General features: G+C 34.0%; 1 protein-coding gene across 7 annotated transcripts in view; it reads right to left on the minus strand.

The window, feature by feature from the left end:
• Window positions 1-18,416, minus strand: part of Cda5 (Chitin deacetylase-like 5) — a 454,673-nt gene that overhangs the window by 87,861 nt on the left and 348,396 nt on the right. For all 7 annotated transcript variants that reach the window (XM_081756025.1, XM_081756024.1, XM_081756027.1 and 4 more), the window contains exon 5: window positions 10,332-10,478. In XM_081756025.1, coding sequence (XP_081612151.1) covers window positions 10,332-10,478 — 147 coding nt within the window. The remainder of the gene's footprint in view (window positions 1-10,331; window positions 10,479-18,416) is intronic.

Raw genomic sequence — 18,416 nt, forward strand, 5'->3', positions numbered from 1 at the left:
TTGTATTTAGTTTGTCATAAACAAAATAGTTTTAACATAGAGTTAATGTTATTTAAAAAGTAGTTCTCAGGGTTCCAAAACAACATGATACATAACCAAGTGCAGTTGAGTTAGTTCCTGTAGTCGCTGTTTTGACTTAGATTTTTGGAGAAATGTTATCTGAAATTGTAATTTTTGTGGATGGCAACACAGAAAATTCTTCAGGTTCATATTTTCTGTTGTAAAATGAAATGAAATATTTGAGTTTTACGTCCCACGGTTATGCCGGTTAGGCTAAAGGAGACGGTGATGATGAGAAATAAATGAAATGGTGGAATGAAAGAAAGTGGAAGGAAACGGGAAGACCCCGAGGAAACCCACGCACACGGTGTTTGTCCACCACAAAGTTCACTTGGCGGGAGCCGGGATCGAACCCGGGATCCCATGCACCAGAGGTGAACGCTTCACCACTGAGCCACCGTTGCCTCCATTTTCTGTTGTAGAATGACATTATCTAGGATTGTGGTAAGTTGCATTTCATTATCTCTTTTCACTTATGAAAAACAAGCAAAAGAAAAATTGTAAAACTTGTATTATTTTTAGTATGTCAGGCTCTTAAGCCATATAGATCTAAACTCATCTCTGTGTACATTCAACTTAAGTTCAGAACCTCAATACAACAAAAATGTTTATGCGTAACTTTGACCAGAAACACGTAAGTTTAGAGATTTAAGGTAATAATTAGTGGAATTGGTCTTTGGATGGCTACACTGAATAAAACAACCGACGAACCTCCCATTGCAGGGTTTACTGTGGGGCTTTGTTACAACGAGAAAGCCGTACAATGAGAAAGCCCTTTACCACTTCGCAACAATGTGTAATAAGTGAAATAATGTGAACAATGGAAGTAATACCTTTAGAACAATGAATTTTACTATTAGAATCACGTAAATGAGACTTACAATATTGTAATGTTAGTACATCCGTCCGATACTCCTCACGATAATTTTTGAACCGAAGCAAATTTTAAAATAATTTTTAGCAGTAGATAATTAGAGTTTATTAATGGAGAGAATTCGTTAATACCTTAACGTGTAACAGCGATCAGGGACGTATGTAGAGGATGAGTCCTGGAGATTGGAATCCCCGAAATCCCGACTTTTCTGTAAATTTGGTCTAATTTTAGGGGTAATTTTTACAACTTTTAATATAATTTATTCTCATATTGAATTTGGACCCCCATCCGAAGTAAATGCCTGCGTACACCCCTGCCCGGCAACTTACGTTTGTTCGTTACTCCTCACGACAACTCTTGAACGGAAGAGAATTTTTCAATTCTATCTCGGTCGAGTTCGTTAATGAAGTCAATCCGTTGATATGTTAACGGATAACGGCGAGTAACGGTTGTCCGTTACTCTTGACGATAACTCGAAAACGAAAGCGATTTTTGCAGTAGATAGCTAGAGCAATTATCTCGTCCAAGATCTTTAATGTAGTCAATCCGTTAACTCCTTAACGGGTAACGGCTATTTAAATTCGTTCGCTAGTGCACTCAATAATATTTAAACGAAAGCAAATTTTTAATTTTTTTTAAAAAATAGATAGCTAGAGCAATTATTTCCACCCAGTTTGTTAACGGAGTCAATCCGTTAACATCTTAACGGGTAATAGCGACTTACACTTGTTCATTAGTATACCTACATGATACCTCTTGAACGAAAGCGAATTTTTTAATTCTTTTTCTGCAATAGACAGCTAGAGCAATTATCTGGGCAAAGTTTGTTAACGAAGTGAGCCGTTAACATCTTAACAGGTAACGGTGACACATCCTTCCGTTATTCTACATAAACACCCTATATAAAACTGAATTTTTTTTTTTTTTTTTTTTTTTTTTTTTTTTTTTTTTGTAATTTTTGTCCACTACAGAAATCCACATCGTTAGGTTGACATACTTCTCGTAATTGTATGGAATAGTCCGTAGACTGCTTAGAACAGAATAAAAATTATATATAAAACTGAAGCTACACCATTGGCTCGGTTTACTTCTAGGTAACTATAGAAAAGATACCGTAGGCTATTCAGAATAGAATTAGAATTATATATAAAGCTGAAGCTACACCATTAGCTTGGCGTACTTCGAGGTAACTATAGAAAAGTGACCATAGGCTATCTAGAATAGAATTAGAATTATATATAAAACTGAAGCTACACCATTGATGTGGGGTACTTCTAGGTAACTATAGAGAAGAGACTATAGGCTATTTAGAATAGAATTAGAATTATATATAAAGCTGAAGCTACACCATTGACTTGGCATACTTATAGGTAATTGTAGGGAAGAGACCATAGGCTATTTAGAGTTTTTCGTCACTTCTTTTTTCCTGGACAATGATGACTTTGTCAGCTAGATGGAAATAAAATCTGAACATGCAATGAATGAACTACACAAAAAATGAAAGTTGTCCGAGCGTTGACACTTTTTTCTCGAAAAGATTTTGTCCAAACATACACTCAACCTCTCACGAATCTTTATTGGTAAATAAACTATGCTTAAAGTTTACTGTACGTTTTAGAAGACGTGATGTGTTGTTTGAAAGAAGTTTTTTAGTAACATTATTCTCTGTAACATTTGTATTTGGTACTTACTCGTCATATTTCATAAAAGCGATTGATAGTCCTTTACGAAATGCAAGTTTTAACACGTCTACTACATATAGACAGATTGCAGGGAGAATACAAACCAGAACTTCATTTACATTTGAAGCATCCTACTTTCATGTTCTTTCATATTCTTCCTAATATTTGAAACGGCGATGCATAATGAAAAACTCTAGCAGTAAATAAATAAATAAATAAATAAATAAATAAATAAATAAATAAAAACGTTTCTATCTCGAAAATTTCTGCATAACAAGGGAAAATTCTTTAGATATAACTATTACACGACAATTAAAATATATATTCTCATTTACAATAGTTTATTTTGTCTGTATTATTTTGAAAGTTTGAAAGTTGAACTTTTATATTAAGTTTCAAAACTGTTTTGAATGCACTAGTAAAGATGCAAATTCCAAATATGGGCCCAAAAAATGTATATCAAATAAATTGAATATGATTTCGAACCCATTCATCAACGTAAAGCTTAATTAGTACGTTATCATATATTGTAATATATCAATAATAATAATAATATGTTTATAACAATAATTAACAATGTTTTCTATGATTTTTTTTTTCTGATCGAATTGTTACTATAGAAATAAATAGCGATGGACACGCCTGCCGTGTTATAAAGCGAACTACAACCAAACATGAATGTAAGTGTTCTATGGAACTACAATCAAATATGAATGTAAGTATTCTATCACTACACGTAATTATGCTATACACATGATTACTATGGTACTATATATGATTATATTAGTATAATAATTTTACAAAAGATAACGTGAAAAATACGTTAAACTTCCCACTGGCCCTGCCATAATTTGTTTTATGTTTTTCCTCGATTTTGTCCTGTATGACCCTTTTGGCATTTAAATTTAAGCCAAAACTATAGGAAAAATTCGTTAGGAAAGATACTATCATTATTTCTGTTTGTTTATTTGTTTGATTATTTATTTTACGTATAGCAGAAACAACATATCAAACAGATACAACATAATTATATGAAAAATTAGCTAATCTTTTAGTACCTGGCTATATTGCTCACTTATCGTACTATAATTCAAATTTAACAAATCTGTGTTAATGATTACTTATTCTAAATAACGATGAGTTTTCATCTGTCGTTTTGGAAGCAGTTCATGTTTTGAACCTCAAAAATTTCCAAATTACTTTACTTACCGTGTATTCTAACTACGGTTCGTTTGTTTCTTCCGTACTTAATAAAATCATACTTAATTTACACGTATTAATTGATTTAATTTAAACAGGTAATCTGACAAATCAATCACTCATGTAGAGGAAGATTTATTACGTTGGGACTAAAGTAACCCAAGTAGATATTATTGATTGCATTTTAGTTGCAAATTACCTGACACTTCTTATTTGACATTACGAGAAAACTGACATTGGTACAATCTTTCCGAAATAGAATATAAATGTTTAATCTCAAGAATATCTGAACTTGGAAATTGCTTTGAACGAGATGCAATACACTGCAAATATTAAAATATTATTGCTCGTATGCTAACCTAACGCGTCACTAACCTTAACCTGCTCCGAAATTGTTTTGACGGTCCCTTCCGTCATTATTTAGTGTGGAGAACAGGAATCGAAAATTTGCAACAGAAGTGAAAAGATCTAAGCTCCTTCATAACTAAGCGGTTAGCGCACGCGCCTGTGGCGTAGGAGATCCGGGTTCGATCCCTGGTAGGAGTGCATATGGTTCGAATCCCACGTTAAAGTTGTAAGTCTTTCATATAGCCCCGCTAGTGCAAGATATGCAAAAGTCAAAATTAAAAAAAAAAAAAATCGTGAGAAGACCAATATCTAAAGGAGAAATATGAGTGCTAAAAGCACTAATATTTGTAGACTGAAAGGTGCCGCTGAAACAGATTTACGATAATGATGCATGAAGTAAGTATCTTTATTTTCGTAGCTCTTGTTATCTTGTTTCAATGGGTAGCGTAGTGATTAGAGCATCGCCAGAGGAAGCTGGAAACACTAGTTCGATTCTCGGTTCAGTCGCAATTTCTCATTCATTGAATTTCAGATTCTAACCCATTTTCCTAGCATAGTTATAAAGACTGACTAAACCAGTAGAGCTGGAATTAGACAGCCAATTTCTCTCCTCTATTTTTTAAAACGATGTGCGTAGAAAACCGTAAATCAAGATGCTAATATAAAGGGGCAAATTAAGAACCATTAAACTTATTTAACACTATTCTATGACTCAGTTACCCAACATCTAGGCGACACTACTGTAGCTAGAAACGTGAAATTTGGACAGAAAATTTCTTTTGTCACGAAAGCAAGGAATGAGACAAGATTTGGAAATACATATCCTAACAGAGGTGAAGGTAGAGATATGAAGTCTGGTAAATAAATACTTAATTAAAAATAACAGAATATGTGTTTCAGCCTTTTCGAAAATTCAGTAATTAGGAGTTTCCGATCAACGTCACAGCAGACAAAACTTTTTTTCTTGTATTAAGAACCTAAACACGTATGCCAAGTCTGCCAGTTCTTCTATTCAGGTAGCTATACAACCAATTCCACTAATTACCTTAAATTGGCCCCATCTCTGTAATTAGCTGTTTCCGATCGATATTGCAAATAAAACTTTTTCTTGTATTGCGGTTCTCAACACATAACTTATGCGAAGTTTGTCGGTCTTGTTACCGGAACACCTTGTACATTGCAAATGTGTTTTGATGCAGCAAGGAATATTTAACTAGATTGGAAGAAATCAGCAAAATCAAACAATTAAAACCCTTGTTTCTTTTAAAGAACACCTCTTTATATAAATCAGTGGATTATTAAAAAAAAAAAAGTGGTGAAGGTGACTGACTCCCATAATGTAAAATTTGTTTAAAAACACTAATCATTTTCTTCCAAAGAAAACAGTTCATTATGTTAGGGTTTTGTTTGAAAATGTGTTGCGATACCCATATTTTCGTTATAAGATTTGCAATGTTAATATTGTGCAATTATAAAATATTTATTTTTTAAGAGAGCTTGTACTGTACATCAGTGGTTCTCAACCTTTTCGAGTTTAGCGCCCCTTTGGGTGAATGCAATTGTCCTGAGCGCCCCCTGTAATCTTAATTCAATCTACCCATGCACAAGGCTAAACGTAAGAATAAGAAAAAAGGCTTCAATTCTTAAAATAATTATTGAAGAATCTACAGTATTATTTGTAAAAAAGAATTAAACTTTTAATAATTTGCAAAATGCATATGGCTCTGTCCAATAATAATAATAATAATAATAATAATAATAATAATAATAATAATAATAATAATAATAATAATAATAATAATAATAATAATAATAATGTCTAACAGGTCATGAAATCTCAAAGCTCTATCTATCGTCCCCAATCGCCCCTTTATGTTCCAGCGCCTCATTTGGAAACCAGTCTTCGTAGTAAGGAAATTTCGTACGAAAATTTAGCAAAAAGGGAATTTTTCGATAAAACATGAAAACCCAGGGAAATTCTCGCGTAACTGATTGACCAATATTAATGCTTAAATTTTTTTGTTCTTCACAAATAAACCAAAACAATAGCAATAGTTTGTGTGTGTGTGTGTGTGTCTGTTCAAAGTAGCATTATTAGCAGACCCATTGTTGGCTGGATTTATTTGTCTGTATTGTTTGAAAGGAAAAAAGTGAAGAAAAAAGTAAAAAAAAAAAAAAAAAGACAAAATCCAAATGAATAAAATAAATATGATTGGCACTTCCTTTAATATAGCTAAATTAATCTTATCAGGTAATTTCTGTCATAGGAATTGAACTCTCAATAAACTAGGGAAAATTTCATAAGAAAAGGGAAATTTTGTGTCAGCCGCGGGAAATATTCTTAAGGAAACCTACGAACACTGTTGGAAACGAGAATGTTCTCTGGTAAGCGTTAACGGGCACATTAAGAATAACTGTTGTACTTGATTATTGTAAACATATTTATTTCTATACTGTATGTTGTACTAATATGGTATCTATGTAAGTCACGTGCATGTGTTTTGAGGAATTACTGCTCTTGTATTTACGTGTTATTATTGGGTGAAGTGGATTTTGGGAGAAGAGACAGTAGTTTTCTGCATTACTTTACAGCAGGCTTGACAATAATGTAATAATTTATCATGATATAAGATAATGTAAGATTAATGCTATATATGATAATGCCTTTGTTATAATAGATGGATATACGATAATGTAAGATTAATGCTATATATGATAATGCCTTTGTTATAATAGATGACTATACGATAATGTAAGATTAATACTATATATGATAATGCCTTTGCTATAATAGATGGATATACGATAATGTAAGATTAATACTATATATGATAATGCCTTTGTTATAATAGATGAATATACGATAATGTAAGATTAATGCTATATATGATAATGCCTTTGTTATAATAGATGAATATACGATAATGTAAGATTAATGCTATATATGATAATGCCTTTGTTATAATAGATGAATATACGATAATGTAAGATTAATGCTATATATGATAATGCCTTTGTTATAATAGATGAATATACGATAATGTAAGATTAATGCTATATATGATAATGCCTTTGCTATAATAGATGGATATACGATAATGTAAGATTAATGCTATATATGATAATGCCTTTGCTATAATAGGTGGATATACGATAATGTAAGATTAATGCTATATATGATAATGCTTTTGCTATAATAGGTGGATATACGATAATGTAAGATTAATGCTATATATGATAATGCTTTTGCTATAATAGGTGGATATACGATAATGTAAGATTAATGCTATATATGATAATGCTTTTGCTATAATAGGTGGATATACGATAATGTAAGATTAATGCTATATATGATAATGCCTTTGCTATAATAGGTGGATAGACGATAATGTAAGATTAATGCTATATATGATAATGCTTTTGCTATAATAGGTGGATAGACGATAATGTAAGATTAATGCCTATAATAGGTGGGTAGAAGATAATGTAAGATTAATGCTATGTATGATAATGCCTTTGCTATAATAGGTGGATAGACGATAATGTAAGATTAATGCCATATATGCTAATGCCTTTGCTATAATAGGTGGATAGACGATAATGTAAGATTAATGCTATATATGCTAATGCCTTTGCTATAATAGGTGGATAGACGATAATGTAAGATTAATGCTATGTATGATAATGCCTTTGCTATAATAGATGGATATACGATAATGTAAGATTAATGCTATGTATGCTAATGCCTTTGCTATAATAGGTGGATAGACGATAATGTAAGATTAATGCTATATATGCTAATGCCTTTGCTATAATAGGTGGATAGACGATAATGTAAGATTAATGCTATGTATGATAATGCCTTTGCTATAATAGGTGGATAGACGATAATGTAAGATTAATGCTATGTATGATAATGCCTTTGCTATAATAGGTGAATATACGATAATTTTAGAACGCACACTTTTTGTGGTAGTTTTTGAATGTGCAAATAAATTGTAGATATGCATTAAATAAGTATGAAACACACACACTGAAGCTTTTAACAGCGATTCTTAAAATAAATCAATAACGATTTGAGAATTGACAAATGACAACCAAACCTTGCATCCACTCTTTAAATTCAATTACGTTTATGTGTGGGTGGAAATGTTGTTCAGAGTAGTCTTAACAAGGATACAAGAAAATGGTGAGGACAGTGACGACGATTTGGAGTTCGAAACTGAAGATTACTAGATAAATTTATTATACATTATTACTATTATTAGTAGTATTATACATATTTCTAAAATCTGGCAACTATCCTTATCAGGGTTACCAAAATATAAGATCAGTAAAAGCCAGTAAACACAATTCAATTCTCGTTTTTGTGTTGTTAATTTATCGTACATAGGATGGTTGAAGCGACTATTGGGATTTTGAAGAGAAAAATGGGATCGTCAGAAAGATTGTTACGCACAAGTAATTCAATCTGATATTAGAAAAAACTATAAATAAAATATTGAAGTTATGTACAGAAGAAAAGCCCTACACTTTAGACGTAGGCCTATAAATGTTAATGTTTTTTTTTAAATATTTTTTAATATTTAAAGTTCTTTATTTAAATAGGACATTTAAGTTAACAGTCATCGAGATGATTTAATCTTCAATGTTTTGATCCTGTGTTACATACTTTTTACATAATAAACGCAAAACAAATTAAATGTATGTACACGATTGCTTTCATGTACATTGGATAAGGATTAAGTAACTTCGCTTTTTTGAAAAAAAAAAAAAAAAGTCTTCTGCATATGCAGGAAACTTCTCTCAAAAGTAGTACTGACAACGCTGCCATGTGTCCAGGGTCGGCTCGTCCATATAATCAAACTACGAAGCCGTCTAGAACGAAACTTTATGCCAGTGTTGTAATATTGATAGGGCGAACAATTATTACAATAAGCTATGTAAAAACATTAAAACTAGCTACCATGTACGTAGTAGCAAGCTTCACCCTATACTTGATCAAAATCGAAATATAACTTATGTTCGCTTACTCTGAGGGAAGAACGCAGACTGAAAGTATTTGAGAACAAAATCCTGAGACAAATATTCGGACCCAAGAGGAACGGGAATGAGGAATGGCGGAAACTTTATAACGAGGAATTATATAATTTATACCGTTTTAAAAACATCGTCAGGATCATCAAGTCTAGGAGGCTCAGGTGGGCAGGTCATATAGATAGAATGGAAGAAAGTAGAAAAGTTTCAAAGTTTTAACTGCTGAAGTCCAATCGGGAAACGACCATTAGGAAGACCTAGGCGCAGATGGGAGGACAATATTAAGATGGATCTTGCAGAAATGGAAATATAAAGTAGAAAGTTGATTCAGTTGGCTAAAGACAGAATTCAATGGAGAGATTTTGTGAATGGAGCATTGAACCTCCGGGTTCCATACGCCATAGAGTTAGTTAGTTATGTTCAGGTCAGGAGAGTACTTTTGGTGCGCCGAAATAGTACTTTTGGTACGCCGAAATATCACACGGTGCGCTGAAATATTTCTCGCCAAGGATGTCAAAATACCTATAGCCGGCCCTATGTCACTTGTAAAGATTGAAATTAATTCGCAATCTTGGTGCCTGTACATATATACCAAGACGCGTAATACAACTGGAATGTATAATACAAGCACCATTGAAAAAATGCAGTCCTATATAGATTGCACTTTCTGGTTTACGTCTTCAGTTTCTACTGATTCACGATAAGGATAATAGATTACTTCCACCCACTTGCTCTTATCACACAGATAATCAATAATTCCACTTTCGTAACGCTGTCCAGTGGCCTTACTTGTTTTCGTAGACTACTTTCATATTCCGATTAGTCTATAAGGGAAATAATGCAATGTACAGTACGTATTAAACTGTCAGACTCTTACATCAGAACTACTATATAGCTTTCATTTTATGCCGTCGCGAAGTGCGCCAATCTTGACAAATGTTTTGACACGTATAGTAAACCCTCTTTCTCCTTGTAAATAAAGGAGAAAAGCCCTGAAGGCTCGAGTGACATATTAATATTAGGCTTTCGTTTATTTCCTGGAAGATAAATTATGAAGACAATGTACAAGCCGTGCTTTCTATTCCTGACCTATAAGATAATTTTTTTTCTTATGTATATACAATACTTACAGGAATGGTGTTAGTAACAGCATGCCTCAGGCCGTCTCGATCTCTAGCTACTTGGCCCACGGTAGCTGGTTGGCCTCGGTATACACGCTGCTGGCGATCGCTTTCGTGTTCATCAGCAGGGCCCAATTCGTCTGTGTATAATGGGTACTGAAAAATAAACAAACAATTCAATAGTATATAATTAGAGACATAAAAAAGAATAGAATTTCCGCAGCTATACTGAATTTTAGAAGAAATATTTACTGCTACATTAAATGCCATTATTTTTTTTTAAATAGTTTTTATTTAAGCGACCACAGTATTGAATATTTGTGCATGAGTTATAGGGGTGAAGTTAAATTTATATTGAAGTTGTAACACCCGATCATGACGTAATGTCACGTGTTATTAATCCATTTTGCACAAACAACTTTATTGACAAAAAGAAATGATTTACTTACATTATGAAGCATAGCTGAGAGAGCGTCAGCGAGCGAAGGGGGTTAGAAGCCCCGCAAGGCTTGTTTGATTCCACCTTTATCACAATTCACAGAAAGACACCCTTCCCTTCGCAGCTGACACAATAATACACGTGACATAGTAGATATCCCCTCCTTCATAAGCGTGGGAAAATTTTGGCCGTGGGAACGTGGGAGGCAAGTTTCGACAAGCCTTTGGTTGCTATGTTCATAGCCTTTTATGGGTAGTACAGAAGCGCGTGTGAAAATTTTGGTTTATCTGAACCCCCATGAGAACAGTTTGTTGTTATGGTGATAGTCTTGGACGGATCATAGTCCTATCAGTTATCATGATCGAAGCTTCCCAATTGATTGATTGATTTTTGCTTTTCGTTAGCTAGATGCTCTTGGCCTTCATAGTCTTGGATGCTCATACTGTTGGACGGATCAGAGTCCTATCAGTTATCATGATCGAAGCTTCCCAATGGATTGATGGATTGATTTTTGTCTTTTCGTTATGAATTTGAACCCCCAAACCCCCTCCACGTCCTCCTACGAAGAACGTAAGGGAACGTTGTTACTATGCTCATACTCTTGGACGACGAAGCTTCCCAATTGATTGATTGATTGATTTTTGCTTTTCGCTATGTATTGAATAGCTAAATGCTCTTGGACGGATGAGAGTTCTATTAGTTATCATGGTCGAAGCTTTCCAATTGATTGATTGATTGATTTTTGTCTTTTCGTTATGGATTTGAACCCCCCAAACCCTTCCACTTCACTCCCTCCTGCGAAGAACGCAAGCGAACGTTGTTACTATGCTCATACTCTTGGATGGCTATCACGTTCGAAGCTTCCATTTGATTGAATATCAAGTTTGAAGCTTCCCAATTGATTGATTGATTTTCGTCTTTTCATTATGTATTGAATAGCGAAGAGCATACTTAATGTCTTAAAATATTCAATGCTTTCTCATCGAGAATCGAACCTGTACACTAAACGCAAGACCAGTGCTTCACGATTTAGAGTTGAATTAATTCTTGCATGAAAAAAAAAAAGAATTTCATGTATTGGTTTTAGCGTAGCATATGATATGTACATTGTTCGAAGCTCTTCATTTCGAAGCACTATAATGCTTTCAAGTGTTCAATGCTCCCTTTCTCTCTCTTTTTATCATCGAGAATCGAACCCGGACCAAAGTGGTATTAAAACATAAATATCAACCATAAAAATAAATTTAAAAAATACAGCATCATATTATTATTATTATTATTTTGGGAGTGAAAGTGAAGCAGACAACTAACCTTGATTGTAGCTTCGCTAACTTATGAAATAAAGACTTTACACAAAATTCTACTTTGGTAGGGAGCTGGGATCGAATTTGGTACTTCATGATTTTAAAGTTGAACTAGTCCTTGCATGAAAAAAAAAAAGAATTTCACTTCGTTTCACGACAGAAAGGAACGAAATAGAAATATTTAATGCTCTTTCACTAAGAATCGAACCAGAACCCTAATATATGCTTTTATTTTGAAAGTTCTCTCATCGGAATCGAACGCGAGACCAGTACTTCACGGAAAGGAACGAAATAGAAATATTTAATGCTCTTTCACTAAGAATCAAATCAGAACCCTAAATATGATTTTATTTTGAAAGTTCTCTCATCGGAATCGAACGCGAGACTTCACGATTTAGAGATGAATTAATCCTCGCACGGAATAATCCACCGTGAGGTGATCACTCTATCACTGAATGTCAGTGCCTCGCATATAGATTAGATTTTATTTTTTAAAAAACTTTTCGTCTTATTTTTTTTCTAGTCATCTTGTACTGGGTAGCTAGATTCCCCCCTCAGCCCCCCAGACCCATCTTGTAATGCTAAGAATAGAAGTTCCCAGGTTTTCTACGAAGAGTTTTGAGGAGTTTCTCAAGAAGCGTCTGGAAAATTTTCGTCTGGAACCTTCTCAGGAAATTGAGTTGATAAGACGATTGTTGTGGTTCATGGATGATTTTAAAACGTATTGGTAGCGGAAGCACTTCTCATAGCATATCATAATGTTTTAAAAACGTAGGATGAGAAAATTTGTATGCTCAAATCATCAGGGGTGATTGTATTGCATGTGAAAAGTATTATATGGATATTCACATGACAAGTAATTAAAATCACTTAAGTTGAAGCCGTGATGAGATATTGCGCTATAACATTCCCATAGCACAAAAGATTACGCCCCACGAAATGTCTGTAGGTTATGAACTTTTTGTTTATCTAATTTGGTCTTGGGATTCTCACGAATTCACTTGTAAGTGTTCATGGGAATAGAATTTGTTTGCAGACTGTTCTTTGATCGAATAGACCTTAGTTGCTCAGGGGAATATCGCATTGCATGAATCGTGAATATCGTATTTTCAAACGTATACAGCATTTGAGATTACATGTATGTTTGTTGTCGGCTTCACATACGAACATACTCACGTGCGACTGAAGATAGTGTAATCTGAATGCGAAAACGCTGAGTTTGTGTAATGAAAAATAAGTCTGTTAATAGATAAGATTTACTAAAGATGATATTTTGATACATCTATCAAATAATGTGTGTGAATAAGGAAATGAAACTGAATAAGGATATTAAGTGTAGCAGGGGGAAAGGTGGGGAGATTTTATTCGCTTGGAAAATCTCATATGTTTCTTGAAAACAGTTATCATAATAAACTTGCTTTATTTTTGACTTCAGATATAAGTGATCGTATTGCTTTGCGATTGCGTTTACCTTTAATGTATATATGGGATTTATGAATTTTTTTGTTCGTGTGTTTGTGAGAAATTTTATTTTCGCTGAGTACATTTAATTACGGTGGTAACAGTTTATTCTTGTTGATGTAATTGAATATATTTGTTCTTCGATTAGGACATTTCCTGAGAAATGTAGAGACGAAAGACATGAAATTCTGATTAGGGCTTGTGAAATTTCGTAAGGCCCCTTTCTCAGATAGGTGAGTGCTTCGTCATGTCGTTACGGTGTAAGTATACATTAAATCATTATTTTTAAAAAGAAAGAAGAAACGTTTGTATTGAAATGTAATATTTGAAATGTTTAAATTTCGTGTGACGTTTTTATTTGACGTCAAACGAATGTAGAATAAAACCATTGAACAGAGTGAAGTGTGTGAAGTAGACTTTTATGATTTGTGTTGCGCTCATCTGTGTACTAGAAGAGATTGTCAACATACTGAAGCTCTACGTTCTAGTAAGTTAAAACATAGTTGCTATTCTCTCTTTCTTTCTCTTTTAATCATCTCTAAGGTGTTACCTAATTTCTATAGATGGTGATTATTTGAATTTATTATACGTATTATCATTTAACGTTGTAATTCCGCATTTGAATTAGCTTTTCTTGTCTGTCTTAAAATATAATTTGAAATGGAGTCCCTTTTACATAAACATTCAGTTCATTTTCCTATACTTCAGGCTGATGGAACTTCAGGTACTTTGTTTACACAATCTAAGTATTACAAAGGGAATTATGGTGTCTTATGTTCCTTTAAAGAGTATGTACCATCATATTCAGAAAAGAAAGATAATGAAATTACAAATTTGTACACGCAAAACCCGTTATCAGCGATGGTTTTTGATTTATATTACTCCTGCTAGCATTGACTTCAAGGAAATGCTAGAGTTAGGAGGACATAGATATTTTTATTCGTAGTGTCATCACTTATCAAAACTTGATGGTCATTACGTGATGCAACTTTATTTTTGCATTAAAGGTTCATATGAAAAATTTCAGATTTGTGCAATTTATCAAGGTGTGGGTAATCAGATACAGTGACAGGAATGATTAGTCAGATATAAGTGTAGGTACATCTTTAATAGTGTAATTCAAATTGTGGAGCTATTGTCAACATGTGAAGAAATGTGTAAGAATGCATCATGCATTATATCACAGAACACTGACCTATCTACCGTTTTATCAATCAAGCGCTGATAAGAAAACGTTGCATTAAAGTGACAAAATGTCAGTGAACAACGGCTGACGTTTGTCTGTCTGTCTGTAGCATATGTTAGGAAGATGAATAGACCAATGAGTTATTGTGTCCCCTAAATTTAGGAAAGGGATCGGACATAAGACTGAAAATTAGGATATATGTATATCACTAGTAACGGAACTTCTTGGTTTATTTTTAATAATAATAATAATAATAATAATAATAATAATAATAATAACTTCCAATTTTAAGTTTCATGGATATATTGACTAGACTGAAGAAGAAGACGGTGTTGATGAGAAATGAATGAAATGATAGAATGAAGAAAGTGGGAGGAAACGAAAGTACACCGAAAAAAACCCACGCACGTGTTGTTTGGTCAACATAGAAAGCTCACTTGACGCAGGGAGCAGGGGGGTTTGAAACCAGGGCCCCCTCAAACACCGGAGGTGAACGCTGTACCATTCAATCAACGTACACTCAAAAAAGTGGGAGGAAACGGAAGAACTCCGAAGGAAATCCATGCATACGGTGTTTGTCTAACATAAAATTCATTTGTTGAAAGCAAAAGTTGAACACGGGGAAGGAGGGCTTCATGCTCAACTCGGGGACCTATGCACAAAAGATGAACGCTCTTGTTCATCACAAATTTCACTTGTTGTTAGCTAGGATCGAAATAGGGATCCCAATGCACCAGAAATATTCGTTCGAGTCAAATCATAGTTTTACGTCTGTTATGTCTGAAATTTTTATGTCTGTTAACCTAGTAATTTTGTCTACCAGAAAGTTCACTTGTTTGGGCTGGATTACAACCTGGATACACCATACATCAAAGATGAGCGCTGTACCATTGATCCACTAGGGCCCCCCCCACCTGTGATGAGAGAGAGAAAGAGGTCAAACCATAGTTTGACAAGAGAGCCAAAGAGAGAAAACTCTTAGATACAATGTTGTCTAACACACAAAGTGAGTTTTACGTTCCACGACTATGACTGTTAAACTAATGATTTTTGAAAGACGGAACTTTATGATGTGAATGATGTAATAATAATCATAGCTTGTGTGTCTTAAATTTTTTGATAATATGTCTACTTGTTTAACCGTTTGTCTATGTATCTGTAGTACGTAGAGTCCAGACGAAGCGAAGATATGTGCGTTTTAGCAAATGAAAATAGTATAATCTGTGTAGATGGGACAAGTGAAAAGTGAGTTTTACGTCCTACGGTTACGTCTACTAGGCTAATGAAGGAGAGGTGATAATGAAAAATGAATGAAATGATGTAATGAAGAAAATGGAAGGAAACTGATGAATTCCGAAGGGAAATACACGCATACGATGTTTGTCCATCACAAAGTTCATAGGGTACGAACTGGGATCGAATCAGGGACCCAAGCACTTGAGGTGAACGCTCTATCACTGAGCCACCGTGCCCTCTGGAACGTAAAAATGAAATGATAAGGACGGTTTTCCGGGGGCAGTCAATAGCATCTTTTCGTTAAGCTGTAAAGGAAGCAGGGAATTTGTGGTCGCTAAAATTAATGACAAGTATATAGAAAAAAAAAGACGTGATTTGAACACGGGACCTCATGCACCAGAGGTGAACACTCTACCACTGAGGCACTGAAGTTAATTTCATAATTTTCTAATGTTAATAAGAGTGAAATCTAACGTTAAATACACATACACAAGTCAACGAACTGAGAGAGAGTTTCTGTATCTGCAATGTCTACTTGCAAAGAGCAGAAAAATAAGATAACAGAGCATGTTTTGTATTTCAATGTTGTTCTTCAGCTGTCGCGTCAACATTATCTTAGGTCATGGTTTCAGACAACACGAAGCGAAGATATGTATGTGTGTATGTTTTAGGTAATATTAAAACAGTGTTTGAGATCTAAACTTGACAAAACTAGTGTTGCTTATTCATCTAGGACAGCGTTTCCCAACCTTTTTCAACTTGCGGCACACTACAGGTGTAACTTGAATTCTCTCGGCACACTCATCTAGATATTATTATTATTATTATTATTATTATTATTATTATTATTATTATTATTATTATTATTATTATTATTATTATTATTATTATTGTAAATATAAAATACCGTGGTAATTTATTTCTGTGATTACAGATCTCCTCACAGAGAAGAAAGCTCGATGACTGGTTTTCGGTAAATTATTATGCTTATTTTTCATGTTAGTTTGAAAATAGAAAAAAAACTCCAATGAGATATAAGACTCAGGTTTTTAAAAATACACTTTCTTTTTCGAAAACTGTTTCCAACCTTTCACTAAGAAGGAAGACCACGAAATAACGAACAAACAAGCAAATATCTGTTACTTTTAAAACACATTTGTATGCATGTTGAATTTGTCGAAAAGATTGAATGATATTACGGAACAGTCTGCAACAATAAAGAAGCAATAATGGTCATAACAATGATAACAAATACTTTTTCAACATTAAAAATGTACAGAAAAGTAACCGAACATGAAAATTAAAATAGTAGATTCATAGTAGAGGTGCATAGTAATGTGAAATACATACATTTTCCCCCTATGTTTTGCAATTTGATTGCCATGAATTAATTATTTTATTTCGATTTTCTCGAGGCACACCAGTGTGTCGCGGTACACCGGTTGGGAAACGCTGATCTAGGATGACGTTACCTATGTACACATGATGTTGATTGATTTTTGAGTTTAATGTTCCGTTCAGCAGCGAGACTATATGCACCACAGAGTTCACACGGCGAGAGTTAGGATCGAACCAGGGACCCCAATCACCAGAGGTGAACGCTTTACCACTGATCCACAGTACCCCCACGATTTCAACATGGGGCACAAATCTTCAAGTTAAAACAATTGTCTATTCTCAAACCGAGCATGAAAATTAAAATAGTAGATTCATAGTAGAGGTGTATAGTAATGTGAAATACATACATTTTCCCCTATGTTTTGCAATTTGATTGCCATGAATTAATTATTTTATTTCGATTTTCTCGAGGCACACCAGTGTGCCGCGGTACACCGGTTGGGAAACGCTGATCTAGGATGACGTTACCTATGTACACATGATGTTGATTGATTTTTGAGTTTAATGTTCCGTTCAGCAGCGAGGCTATATGCACCACAGAGTTCACACGGCGAGAGTTAGGATCGAACCAGGGACCCCCAATCACCAGAGGTGAACGCTTTACCACTGATCCACAGTACCCCCACGATTTCAACATGGGGCACAAATCTTCAAGTTAAAACAATTGTCTATTCTCAAATAAGAGAACATTTCTCCATTTCTTTAAGTTGATCTAGGAAGTTGAACTTTATACAGTTTTCTACATATTATAGTCTAAGCTGTATGTGATATTACTTTAAAAGGACGAAAGTAGTTAAAATATTCCCTATTATTGTCATCAATTTCTTCTAAAATGCTCAGAATCCCGTCATAGAATTCGTATACTAGCTATGTACACAGGCGTGCATTAAGAAATTTTTTGTTGGGAGAGGTCCAAGCTTTGGGCGACGGGGCTCAAACACTACAAGCCTCTGTGTAGTATTGAACGCGTATTATTTTGCACTCGAAAAGACAATAAGTACTTGTAAAATACTTTCATCTATATTGTCATAAAAAATGATAGTATCAGATTGTTTTTATAAGAAAGAGTA

This window comes from Thermobia domestica, chromosome 4, assembly GCF_964235325.1.
Source record: "Thermobia domestica chromosome 4, izTheDome1.hap1.1, whole genome shotgun sequence".
NCBI lineage: Eukaryota > Metazoa > Arthropoda > Insecta > Zygentoma > Lepismatidae > Thermobia > Thermobia domestica.